The sequence below is a fragment of the Caretta caretta genome, chromosome 10 (assembly GCF_965140235.1).
Source record: "Caretta caretta isolate rCarCar2 chromosome 10, rCarCar1.hap1, whole genome shotgun sequence".
NCBI lineage: Eukaryota > Metazoa > Chordata > Testudines > Cheloniidae > Caretta > Caretta caretta.
Genome location: NC_134215.1, coordinates 60901681 through 60915727, shown reverse-complemented (window position 1 = coordinate 60915727; position 14047 = coordinate 60901681). Strand labels below are relative to the sequence as shown.

At 40.0% G+C, this 14047-nt stretch overlaps 1 protein-coding gene across 2 annotated transcripts in view; it reads left to right on the top strand.

The window, feature by feature from the left end:
* UNC13C (unc-13 homolog C) overlaps window positions 1–14047 on the top strand; it is a 405344-nt gene that overhangs the window by 328754 nt on the left and 62543 nt on the right. For both annotated transcript variants that reach the window (XM_048867013.2, XM_075133069.1), the window contains 2 exons: window positions 7077–7165; window positions 10138–10287. In XM_048867013.2, the coding sequence (XP_048722970.1) occupies window positions 7077–7165; window positions 10138–10287 (239 nt within the window). The remainder of the gene's footprint in view (window positions 1–7076; window positions 7166–10137; window positions 10288–14047) is intronic.

The window sequence follows — 14047 nt, the reverse complement described above, 5'->3', positions numbered from 1 at the left end:
GTTTTCCTGTCAAGTGAATTTCTGGAAGGAAAGTGCATTCATGTTCAACTTTTTTCCTTTTTGAAGTGTCACTAAAACGTTTCCCCTCGAATTAGAATTCTGAATCCCCTAGACATTCCAAGAACAAACTCTACTGGCCAGTTTGCCTTATTGAACTAGTACATACAAAGAAACAAAGCAATAAAGCCTGTCGGTGGTTTCTTAGCAAGGTTAAAATAGTTTCCTATTGAGCTCATGGAAGGCACAACAAGACAGATACAATTTTCAGCAGAAAACAAAACCTTGTATTGGTTAAAGCAAAACTAATGTTATACAAAATTGAAAGCTGTTAATCTCTTCAAGTCTACATCATGAAAGAGTGTTCAACCTTGACAGTTTGCCTGTCAAATGGTGCAATGAAAACCCTATAATAAAACAACAATCTCCACATTCAAAGCAGGACTGTTGGGAATGACAGGGCAGGGAGCTCCATAAACAAAGACAAATAGGCACTCAGCCACTAGCCATTAACATAAAATTGTCAGAACAATATACATATCTGTATTGCAGAAATACAAATTAGCCTACCGAGCAGGGTATTGAAAAATAAAAGATGCTCCCTAATCAAAACAAGATTAATCTGTCACAGTGGGAAAAAAGGGGTAGGAGAATGGGAACAGAAGCACAAATTTTTTTATCAATACAATAGGCAGATGTAAGAAACCACATATGTAGGAAAGTTTGTTTTAGCACCTTGTCACGTTATCCAGGGTACAATCTGGGCTATTAAATAGCTATGTCCTTTCGGTTCTCTAACCTGGGGTGCCTTTTACACTGCTCCACTGTGAGAGCAGCCACTCCTGGTCTGTTCACACACAGTGTTCAGCATGTCAGTTACCCCCAGATATACTGCAAGAGTGCTTCAGCCAGCCAGCCTACCACCCTTGCATTATACTACAAAGCAACACCAGCAAAATCACAGTCCCAGACTTTCCTTCAGAAGTTTGTGTCTTGTATAGCACAAACCTTGTTATCTCAAATGGAGTTCCCCAAACACTTCAATTCAAAGACACTGGCTTAGATAAAACAAGTTTATTAACTGCAGAAATCTAGATTTTAAGTGATTATAAGTAATGAGGCATAAAGGTCAAAATTGGTTACAAAGAAATAAAAGGTAAAATGCAAGCTAATTCCTAACTTAACAAGCTCAGTGTATTTAAAGCAAAAAGCTTTCTCCCACCACACACTTACAGCAGTCTGGCTGGATTTCTTTCAGTCAGGACCAGTTCAGTGATGTTTCTTTTGTCTGCATCCTGCACTTTCCTGTGCAAACTCTAGCAAATTTACAATTAACAGTGTTGTCTCCTTACTAGCACATGTTGGTTCAGGTTAAATTTCAGATGGGAATAGCTAACCCATTATGTAGAAAGCAGCCATGCAGAATTCACAGGCTCTTTGACACATTTCGAAGCTTTGGACATTTTAAAATTTTGTATCAGTTTTAGGCGGGTAGTATCTTGAAATCAAATAAAGATGTACAAATATTTCTTGAATTTTTTAGTTGTTCTGCAAATTTATTCTGCCTATATTTAACATTCAGAAATAGTCCAACCACTAATGATATATTTAATAATCTTGAATTAATGTGCCAACTAATTTTAAGTAACTGTGTTCTGTTTTGGGTAAAAAATAACTATTATTTAAGAAGGCGTTAACAAGGCAGAAATATTTATCAAGATGGGACTATTATGTAAATTAAGAATTGGTAGAAAAAAAGTGTTTGAAGTTAACCTGTTAACAGCCATTCCCATGGCTGATACAAAATGTGTATAGTAATGAGGCCACGACACTTAACAAGTAATCAGATTACAGATTTCTTTCAGGATCCAGCCCACACACTGCATAGGACTGTGAATGGAACCAAGCAGTTGGGGAATGAATGGGTCATGCACTCATGTTCCATTTTTTAAATGGATTTGAAAAGTTAAGGCTCACTGGTCATTTTGTTTCTCTCTCTGACAGTCTGTTCTACCAATAATTTACTCTTTTCCTTAAAAGGGGGATAATCATTAGACTTCATTTCCATCTCCATGAAACTGTCAGCAGCACATCAGACCACACTTCACACTTCATCATCTGATAAAGAATAAAAACCTACACCAGATACCTGATATTTGGATATCCACCACTCCTTATCCAATATCCTCTGAATGTGGTGGATGATCTATATCAAAAGGTGTTCGATCCACCAGGTTTTGCTGCTATAGTCCTGTCTGCATTCAAACTTGTAAATTTCAGAACTGCCCAGGATTCAGTCACTCACTTCCCTCACTTTAGTGTTTAGTTCTGATTGTTTTCTTACACTCAGATTGTTGAACTCAAGGGAGGATGACATCAGGGGTAAACAAAGTTACTCCAGAGATGACTTTGACCCTTGAAATCAATCATTTGATAGCAGCTGAAGTCTATGCAACTCTGAAAGTGTAGGAGTCAATCTTCTTAAAATGTTAGTACAAGTAACATTAGTAGAAGAAAAACTTGCATGGGTTTTATAAAACTCTGTCTGTGTTCTTATCCCACACCGCTCCCTATAGTATCTTAGTGCCTATGCCTGGGCATTTATGGGATCATCTGCAAAACAGTGTGTATGGGCAAAGAAGTTGCCTGATTGGTTACTGCTCTGTTAGGAGACAGTGTGGTTTAGGGTATAGAACACTGGACTAGGACTAAGCAGACGTGGGTTCTATTCCTGGTTCTACCACTCCACTAGTGTTACCTTGGCTAAGTCGCTTCATCTCTCCATGCCTCTGTTTCAGTTTCTGTAGAATGAGACACAGGCTTTGTGAAGTGCTCTGACACTGACTGATGAAAAGTGCTCTGTGTGAACCAGGTATTATTATTACATTGTGTAGAGTGTCCTATAATGCCAAACCAGCACGAGCTTTGCGGGTTGTCCATGCCATGAATTCAGAACACTCTGGCTTTGCTAGAGGACATTCTCTACATAAAAACTTCCCTAAAAAACAGCAAATGTTATATACCACACATCAGTACCACTTGTTGAAAGTACTGGAAAGATAATAGACCTTTTATAAGTACAAAACTCTCTTGTAAGATTGTTGTGATTTTATATTGTCAGTATTGTGCCACTGTCTCAAAATGTAGTCACATTGTGGACTTGAGTGTTTTAGAACAGTTAAGGAAATGACAGTTATGCACTGTAATTGCTTCCCATTTCCACTGAACATTGTTATTTAAGTTACTTTGGTTTTTTAGTGATGCTGTGCATGTTAACAAACATGCTTTGCATGTTAACAAACAAATGGATTGACATAGCCATAAAAGATAAATGACCTGATGCGCTGATATACCTTGGGCTGCTGTACACCACTCCCCCAGTACAAAACTTCCTGAAAGTCATCTTAGCCAGCCACTGGATCAGCCCTGTGCATAGGAGGAGCCTTTGAAAGTGTGGCGCCATAGGGTATTGTCTACACAGCAAAGAAAAACCCATGGTTGGCCCATGCCAGCTAACTCGGGCTCACTGGGCTCAGTTTGTGGGGCTGTTTCACTGCTGTGTAGACTGCCGCCTCCTACTGGAGCCCAAACTCTGGGACCCTCCTATCCCACAGGGTCCTAGAGTCCAGGCTCCAGCCCAAGTCCGGAAGTCTAAACAGCAATGAAACAGCCCAAGGCCTGCAAGCCCAAATCAGCTGGCACAGGCCAGCCGCGGGTTTTTCTTTGCTGTGTAGACAAACCCAAAGAGGCTGCTCGGCCACAGCCACATCCACAACAATCCCATGAACACAACAGTAGACATGGTTGGGGTAAATGCAGCATGGCTGGGTCATTTTGCATCCCATCTGTCTGAGGGCCGCTCTAATTTATGTTGGGGACCTGACTGGCATTCAAAGAGCCTGAGATAAAGTGAGTGAAAAATGCACATCTTGGCTGCATCCTAGATTATTGTTTTGTCCCATGGAGTATTCACTGTTATTAAACAAAAATAATTTGATGGTACCTCCAAATTTAGTAATCCTATAATCCTGAACTCATTGAAATGCCTATAGATATATAACATATATCCAACCAAGGAGTGTAACTCTTCATATTCCACTCCTTTGAATGGCATTGCACTGATAAGCATGGCCTGTGAGTATGCAGAAAGCTGGATTTTCTATCCATGACCTCCAGTTTTGCAAAGTTTTTGCACAAACTTTTTCTTGCACTTTGAGAGCACGAACATCTGCTAAGAATTTTAAAACTTGCACACACTCTTTAAATAGTCTAAGATTGGTACAGAGTCAAAAGTTAGCAGTTGCACCAGCAAAACCATTTTGGCCAACCAGTGTCCTGTTCCAGATAAATTTAGTACGTACATTACATTTATTTGTCTGTAATTATTGGTTATCATAACAACCGCTCATTCAAAGTAATTTCATTAGGCTTTGTGATTTTAGCTGCAAAGAGGGGGATAAGCTGTTTTTCTAACTTTTTTGTTTGCATGCCAGGGTTCTGGCAAGGGGTTTTCAAAACCCTGCCTACCTAGTATATCCTGTTCCATATAAAATATACCACATTCAATGTGAATGCTTATATGCATATGCAAATTTAATATTTGCTATATGTCACAGGCGTTGGCAACCTTGGGCACGCGGCCCATCAGGGTAATCCACTGGCAGGCCGAGAGACATTTTGTTTATGTTGACCGTCCACAGGCACCGCCTCTCCACCCCCCGCAGCTCCCAGTGACCGCAGTTCTCCTTTCCTGGCCAATGGGAGCTGTGGGAAGCAGCACAGGCTGAAGTGACATGCTGGCCGCTGCTTCCCGCAGCTCCCATTGGCCGGGTGAATATTCAAGTTGCAAGTGCTTAAAATCTTTTTTCCGTGGTTATAGATCCATCACTCAAATGTTTGTAAAAAGTGAAAACAAAGGTGATGCAATGCCTTAATCAAGTTCATTTCTATATATTGAGCAACAAGTCACAGAAAATTCTTTGCATTACTCAGCCAACTCTAATATTGATTCCCAGTATGAATTATTCAATAAGATTAGTTTGTTTTTACCAGCCATACTTACTAAGGAAAAAGATCATTAAGGAAGAAGTTTGCACTGTCAGTAAAACTGTGTTTTACTGTGGGAAAAACATCATCCACAGGAAGAGTAGAGGTAAAAGACCTCTCTGAACAGTCCAGTGGTAAATATCAGAGCGACATTGATGAGTTTCTCAGATTATAAAAGTTTGAGATTGGTTCAAGCCACAAGGTTTGAGTCCAAGTTTCCTCATCCAGACTTTTGGCTCAGCCTATTACAGAGGGAAGACCAACTGCAAAGTTTGGATCTAGGTCCACTTGAACTTCACCAAGCTTCAGAGGTGTTTGCTTCTAGGGTTTTGAGCTCACAAACTTCTTTGTTGTTTACATTCCCTTGGCTGTATTATCAAATTGATAACATGTATGTATTTCTTAACTTTAAGCACATTAGTCCGCCGGAGGCCCTACTCAATGGGACTATTGGTGTTCATAGTTAAGTGCAGACTTTGCTGGACTGTGGCCTATATAGTAACCCCACTCTTTCACTATCTCAGATTTTTGTTAATTTTTTTTTATCTCTGATTTTCTGTGCTTGTAAAAAATAAACATAGAGATAACATGATTGATTGGCTTTGAGCACCCGTTCGCTATAAGAAGAGGATGAGTAGTCTTTTGGTTAACACAGTTCTAGGAGTCAGCAAATCTGGGTTGTTGTCTGTGCTCTGTCACTGCTGTCCTGTGTGATCTTGGTTAAGACACCTAACTGCACTGTACCATAGGTTCCCCACCTCTAAAATACAGATAATAATGCTTACCTATTTTACAAAGGTGTTCTGAAGCACTCAGGAACTAGAGTAACGAACCCATTCATAAATAAAACAAAAAATAAATACAAATACAGACAAGCATGAATATGTATTTCTTCCAAATGCAACATTGCCTATGAAATCATTGGGACTTCTGCATATGGAATTACTTCAGGATTGGGTGCAATATGTGACAATTATCACTAAAGACTATTCAATCACATTCTAATGTAGACTAACCAAAGAGGAAGTCAGTTATTAATTCATATTAAAATGAACTATGCTGACATTCTTTTAATCAGTCGTATCCTATGATGGTCACAAACTATTTTTCTTCTAAATTTCAAGATTCGAGGAGACAAAAATCTAGGTGTTCTTTTCTTTAATTTCAGAGTATTATTTAAAATGATTTCTGATAGAGATTTGAAAAAGAATGCATTACAGGTAAAATGTCTGTGCATGGATTCCTAGCCCTGTACCTGGGAAGAGATGTAAATGTACAATTAATTCTCTCTCCTGCTCCCTCACTTCACCCTAAGGTGAGAAAGAACCTGTATTAAAGATACAACAGCACTTTTTCCTGATTCCCCCACAGAGTTTTATTGCTCTGTGCTTGAGAGAAAGCTATTTTGGGCCAATGTGTGTCTTAGTGGCTTTAAGGAATACAATGAAGGAATAAAGGTTAATAGATTTCCCCTCCTCTTGTCCTGTAAATAGAAGCAGCATGGGTGGTCCTCAAGCCATCGTCCTCATTGCCAGATGTTCTACTCCAAGCTGCATTAGTGGACACACTGTGGAAACACCTTCAATGTAAATTTTAAAAATGCCACCTACAAAAGAGTATTATGTACAAAAAATATAAAAACAATTGGTTATTAAAACAAGCACCGTCGGCCTTTTCATATGTGATCCTCTTGTTATCGCTAGCATATATCACCTTTGCTGAGGGGATTTCTGAAATTCTAATAATCTTGTAAACTGTTCTATACCAGTCCCATTAATGATACTCTTTTGTTTTCTTGTAAGGTAATTCTTTCTTATTTCGTTTGAACAATTTATTCTGCACTGTTAGTGCTACAATAATTGGACATTAAGGCTAACTGAACATTTCCTATTCTAGTTGGTGTTTCCATATTTGTTTTCTAGTAGTGTAGTACAATGAATGTACGGAATGCCTAATCCATTAATTGTAACAGAGAAATAGACTGCATGTGAGAAGAATGCAGAAGAATAACATTACTCATAATCTCTTTCCAGCTGGATCCTGACGCTAGTGCTGTTCTCAAAGAACTTCAGGTGAAACTCAGTAGCGTACTGGATGAGCTCAGCATCGCCTATGGCGCAAGGTAATAAATGTACTTAAAGAATTTGTGCTACAGTGATGGCAACCATTAAAAAGACTCCACTGTGCCTCAAACCAGGCAGATGTGCATAGCCAAAGAGCCAATCCATTGACTACATTGGGTGATTGTCTTTTCACATACAGCTTGCTCCAATGTAGCCAGATCCATTGCATGTATATGTGTGTGTCTCTGTCTGTCTGGGAAAATACAGCAGTATTCTCACCTCCAAATAACACTAAAACTAGTGTGTGGGCATGAATGGGTTATAGGAACACAGCTGGAAACTTTACTTTCTGCATCTGGAAGATAAAAATGGTTCAATTTTTTCGTAACTAATACAATGTTCAACCTCTCTTTTACTGTGTGTGTTTTGATTCCCTGAGACTGACAGCTTTGTCCAGTGGCCTGCCCCACTCAGGTAGCCTGTCTGAATTTACCTTTCTTCAAATGGTCACTGTGAAGCCCTCTTGAGTCATTTGCTCTGCCAGTATCTGTTCTGCGGGAATCAGCTAGTGAGTTTTACTCTTGAATCAGTGTGCATGTGGCTGGCCAGAATGCGGCTTGCATTATACCAGCAACATAGCTGAGTCTTGCTATTGGAAGCAAAACCAATAGGACTGTTTTTGCTTTTGCTTGGGAAAGGAATATAAGAATTCAGGAATTCTTGTTCAGTAATCTGCAATGGTGGGAGGTAGGTGAAAGTTTTAGTTGCTCAGTAACAGTTAATGCCATAGACATACAATCTGTGTAGACTGTTATCCTTTTCGGTGTGTGGCTTCATTAACTATGGAAAAGGATGCTGCACTTGGTTTTAATAAATATAATTGAGAGAGAATCATGGCTGCCTTAGATCATTAATAGGCTGAGACAACCCAAATAATAGGGAAAATTAAGTGACTTAGTAAGAAGGGGAAATGTCAGCCAAGAATTAAATAGTGGATAATACCTGTACTAGCTCCCTGTGGTCTCTTCTCTCCCTGTCTTAAAAGGTCACCATTAACTAGATGAAGCCCCGTGTTTGACTTTTCCTAAAATTGATATAATCTTCTGGGTGAAATAGTTTTTTAATTTAAAGAAAATATCTACCACTTTGTTAAGATAAGAACGAGTGGTCATAGGGGCCTATATTTTTCACTCTTCTGCAGAAAAGCCAGGAGAATTAGCACAAGTCATCCAACAGCCTTCATTCCCATTGCCAAAGTTGGTCAAAATTTCCCCAATTTGGCTTTGTGCATTTCTCATGTGCTTTCTTCTCCCTTAAATTTGTCCACAGTTTGTGCCTGTGACACCCTCTAACCAAAAATCAGCACAAGGGCACCCAGATAGCTTCATAGCCTTACTCTGAAGAAAACCAAGTAAAACTTCTCTAGGAGGCTTTCTGCCACCTCTGAGTCTCTTCTCATTCTTTTAGAGGCCGCCCACATGGCCATGCTGAGCTAATAAGTGTGGCAGCAGTTTGCTCAGGATGGAGTTATCCATAATGCCAAGCAGCGAACATTGCCTCAACTAACTGTGGTTGAACAAGATGCAGCAGTTTGGGTGCTAGGGGACACCCACTCCCTGCATAATCTGAATGAGAAAAGAGGTGGCTTGGAGAGCACCACTGGCAGCCAGAAGAATTCTGAGGAGGAACTGGAACTGTGCCATGCATTGGTTTTGGGGCTCCCCTTTATTCATTTCAAAGTTGGTTTCTGAGTAAATGTCACTAGAAAAGCCTTCTGTCTTCTTGGCTATCAGATGTGTTCATGTGGGTTTTTGTGTTGGGTTTTTGTGGTGAAGCACAATAGCTGGGATTTTTCAGTCTGTTTTCACTTAGCTTGTTTGGTCTTTTATTAATTGTTTTTTGTAGATTCTTTAGCGACAGGTTTATCTATTCAACTTGACTATGAATGGGTTTAGAATTGATTATCATATTTATTGCCCCTGTGGTACTTGTGGTACGTTTACTTCTCTTGTGGTACGTTTACTTCTCAGATGCAGACTCTGAATACTCAGTTTTGCACTGCTTAAATGTACCAGTTGAAGTCCTCACTATGGCCATACTGCCCCTGTGTCACTCCTAGATTTTCTGTCAGGCAGATGTTGCTATATCAGAAGAGAATTGAACCTCTAGGAAAACAAGAAATGAGCTGAATCAGTAAACTCAATTTGTCGGGAATTGAGAACAACTTCCACTCCCACACTTGTAAACAGAACTAATTTATACAGACCTATCAGTCCCCGATCTCCTCTAGTTTTTCAGCTGTGTGGAAGTCAGTTCTTCAGAATAGAAAATCTGTCCCCACTTTTGAATTTAAAATGCCAAATATTCCCATAAAATGCATCTGGCGTAAAGGTTTATGAAGCAGTCTAAATATTTTTACTCTCTTAACTAGTTACAAAATAGTAAACAAAACTTTGCTGTGTTGGCACATGACTCATGACAAGAAAAAGTCCAGTTTAGCCAACTAGGACAAATTGGTAGAAGTCTTGTTATTTTCTATCTTCAAGGAGGATATTGACACCAAATGAATATAAAATTTACCAAAAAGAGAGAATATTTGACAACACCCCCTTTAAAAATACATGTAAATAGAACTTGTGTCTGTAATCCCCTCATACCAAAACTAAAAGCAGGAATAATTGTGCTGGCTAACACTGATGTCTATCTTAATACCTCAGTTAAAGTCTCTGATTCACCTTCTTATTGTGTAATTCCTATCAGAAAATAGTTACTAGGACTCCTGTAGGGATATGGACAATGTAAAAGGAAAGCAAAACACAAACTGCAATGGTAAGTATATTGTTTGGCCTTATACGAACTATAACTCCTTAGAAATGGTTATTTTCAATTTCTAAAGCATACAGTGCCTTAAGCATGTGGGCTTCATATCTGCTCACAAATAATTTTGTGTTCATCGATGAAGTTGATGGAGCAGAACGTAAATAGTCATCTTCTGTCCTATAATTCCTCCGCTCTCTTTTTTTCTCTTTAGTTTCCAGCTTGTTATTGAGGAGTGTGTGAGACAGATGAGCTTTGAGCTAAATCAGATGAGAGGAAATGGAAACGTATCAGCCAATAAGAACAATGCTGCTATCGATGCTGAGATTGTGCTGCGACCTCTCATGGATTTTCTGGACAAAATGTAAGTGTGGGGTAAAAAGGAGTAATTTTAAATCGCTGGATGCCAAGGAATTTTATGTTAAAAATTACTAAAAATATTAGGTCCTGTTTGGCATATCATGGATAAGCTAAAAAGTTTATAGTTGGGCAAAGTAAGCAATCTAAATCTTATGAAATCAGTTACTTATAATAAGCCATTTAAGGAGCTATTTTAAATCAGGACAATTGACCAATATTAAGAACCTTAATCCATTGAAATCCCACTCTTTCTTTGTTTATCAATGTTTACTCCCTATCTCCTTTCCAGGAATACATAGTCTAACCCAGGGATCAGCAACCTTTGGCACGCAGCCTGTCAGGGTAATTCACTGGTGGGGCGCAAGAATTTTTATTTACATTGACCGTCCACAGGCACAGCCCCCTGCAGCTCCCAGTGGCCACGGTTCACCATTTCTGGCCAATGGGAGCAGCGGGAAGCGGCAGCCAGCACGTCCCTGTGGCCCACGCCGCTTCCCACAGCTTCCATTGGCCAGGAACGGTGAATCGCAGCCACTGGGAGCTGCAGGGCGTCATGCCTGCAGATGGTCGACATAAACAAAATGTCTCATGGCCCACCAGCGGATTACCCTGATGGGTCGTGTGCCAAACGTTGCCGACCCCTGGTCTAACCATTTGGTGATTAACAGGAGAATCTGTTTGTCCTAAATTACAACAGCATTTCCATGACTCAACAAAATTATTACAAGATTTTTTAACTCTAATCCCTTGGTAGTGTTTTAGTTCACTTTCTCTCACCAATCCATGTTGAAGTATTGGGGAGGTTTTTCCTGTGTTGGTTTCCTCTTGAGTCTTCTCTGTTCTTTTTCATCTGTCAGTAGTAGCTTGCTTGTACAGGTGGGCAGAATGTGTTGTGGAGGGCATGCTGTTTGAGCAGGACAGCTGGGTGAAGGAGGTGGAATGGGGGGGCTCACTTCAGAGTTTTTTAATACCCTTCTCCTTCCTGTTTCCGGGGAATTATATGAAAACACACTTCTTTCAGACTTGCATAGATTCAAAGTTGGTTGCTCCCATTCTTTCATTGGCTCCATGGCCTGGGGGGTTGGCATAGGTGACACCTTCAGCTCCTGAACATGCAGTCTGCCTAATAAGCATGCAACACTCTATAATTGCCTTTGTTTTTGTTGTTGTTTTTGTGGGGAGAAAGCATCAGATCATTTTTAACGTTAGTTTTAACTTTCTTTTTATTTAGTCCATTATGTGAGATAGTCATTAAATTTTATTGGTGTTTGACAGGAAATGAAATTCTGATTTCAGAAATTCTGAACACTTCTTTTAATTATAGTTAAAATTTAGTGTACTTAATTTTAAATTTAAACTTAAAAGTTTTTAGTTCTCAAAGCAACAAAATCTTTTCAAGATTCAGGAATTCTTAGTGTGTTTAGTCTAAATAGTTATTAAAGAAGTTGTTTATTCTTCATAACAATTTTTGGAGAGATGATTCTTCTCTTCCTGAATTGGTTGAGAGAGTTGTTTGATCATGCCAATTTAATTAATTCCCCGTTATTAGAAATATTCTATACTGAAATGGCTTTTTGTATTAGTAATTAGTTTAGCAAGGTCCTTAGATTTCAGGTTGGTATATAAAGCATTTTACCATTTACATAGCAATGATATTAGGAATTATATTAGGAGCTTTGCAGTTAACTAACATTGTTGAAAGTCTGCATTTCACAAAGGTGTTTGTCATTTCAAAAGTTTTAAGGATACAAGAGGAGGTTCTTCTTTGAAAAAACAGGGTATAGCCTACTTTACCACCTAGATCTATTGCTCTGAAACACAACCCCTTACATTCCTTTTCACAATCAGGTCTTTTCCTAAGACATGAATCTTTTACATGGTTTTTTTCTTGATGTGAGGATTTGTACCAAACTGGCATTTTATATAATCGGAGGTGTCCTGGTTTAGACAAGACACTTTGCTGAACCAGCATGTTGATCTTTAATATGTGCTCATGGTTAATGCCTGGCTTTGAGGGTAATAATTGTGAAATATTGCTCAATGGATGGAAAGGTTTTCTGGTGTTATGACTGTAATGCTCAAAGGCAAAGGCTAATTCATAATTGACTTTCTTCTTCGAGTGATAGTCCCCAGTGTATTCCATTGTGGGTTACACATGCACACCATGTGCCTGGAAGCTAGAGATTTTGAAAGTAGCGTCTGCTGGTCTACACATGCATCCTGGCTCATCTTGTGTCTCTGACCGAGGGAATAAAGGGTTGTGTGGATCGAGCATCTCTTCCAGTTCCTCCTCACCGCCACATAGTCCTGGTTGGAACCTTCAGGGTCTGTAGCTTGGGCTTTGTCCTACAAAATAAGAATTATCTAGTTTGTAAACAGTTTTAACAGTTAGAATTATATAGTTCTTCAGTAAAAAGAAAAGGAGTACTTGTGGCACCTTAGAGACTAACCAATTTATTTGAGCATGAGCTTTTGTGAGCTACAGCTCACTTCATTGGACGCATATCGTGGAAACTGCAGCAGACTTTATATACACACAGAGAATATGAAACAATACCTCCTCCCACCCCACTGTCCTGCTGGTAATAGCTTACAATTTGTGTGGGTGGAGGGTGAGAAAACCTGGATTTGTGCTGGAAATGGCCCAACTTGATGATCACCTTAGATAAGCTATTACCAGCAGGACAGTGGGGTGGGAGGAGGTATTGTTTCATATTCTCTGTGTGTATATAAAGTCTGCTGCAGTTTCCACGATATGCATCCGATGAAGTGAGCTGTAGCTCACGAAAGCTCATGCTCAAATAAATTGGTTAGTCTCTAAGGTGCCACAAGTACTCCTTTTCTTTTTGAGAATACAGACTAACACGGCTGTTACTCTGAAAATAGTTCTTCAGTGTTTAGATTATTCTCCTGGGGGGACCTCCTCCACTATGCAACCCATTCAGGTACCGGACTATGCCCAGGACTCTGGGCTTCAAACTCTATGCTTTCTACATGAAATCCTTCTTGGTCAGCGACAACTACCAGTGCTGCCTGTTCTGCTTTGGGGAAGATCACAACGCAGCGAGGTGCAGTATCTGCCAATCATTCCCCAGCTGTGCACGAGAAAGGTGGGAACTTTGTCTCTGCAAATACCTCATGGAGAATACCATGAGACCCCAATCGGACCAAAGCCAGGGCACTCCCCCATACATCATCCTAATTCAGCAAGGAGTGTGCCTGCAAGCTCCGACTCTGGTGTGGGTGAATATATCCCTCACATGTGGGATCTCGTCAGGAAGCACTCTCATTAGCATGTGACTAAGTCTTCCTCTAAATCCACTTCAGAGAAGTCTGATTCATCTCTAAGTAAGCCATTCACCTTGGCCCATGAGGGCTTAGTATGTCCTAGGTACCAGAGGTATTATAAGAAAGCCCATAAGTATTGGGCTGCATCAGTACCAGACCACATGCCTTTGGTACGATCATCCTCAGCACCTCCCAAACCCTAGGATCCACTGGCACCAATGAAATCTGATCACTGTTAACTTCGGGCATCTCCCTCATCGTTGGCTTTGGTGACTCAAACAAGTGGATGGTCCTCTCACTGGGGAGGTCTGAATCCGTTGCCACCCTACATGACATTTTTGCTTTTCTGGATCTGGGAATCCCCTCCTTCTCCAGGAAGAAAACTCCACCAAGGGAGTAGACTGCTGGAAGGAGTTTATCACCCATCCCATAGGCGGAATACATCTCCCCTCCAGTGACATCAAGCATACCACCAC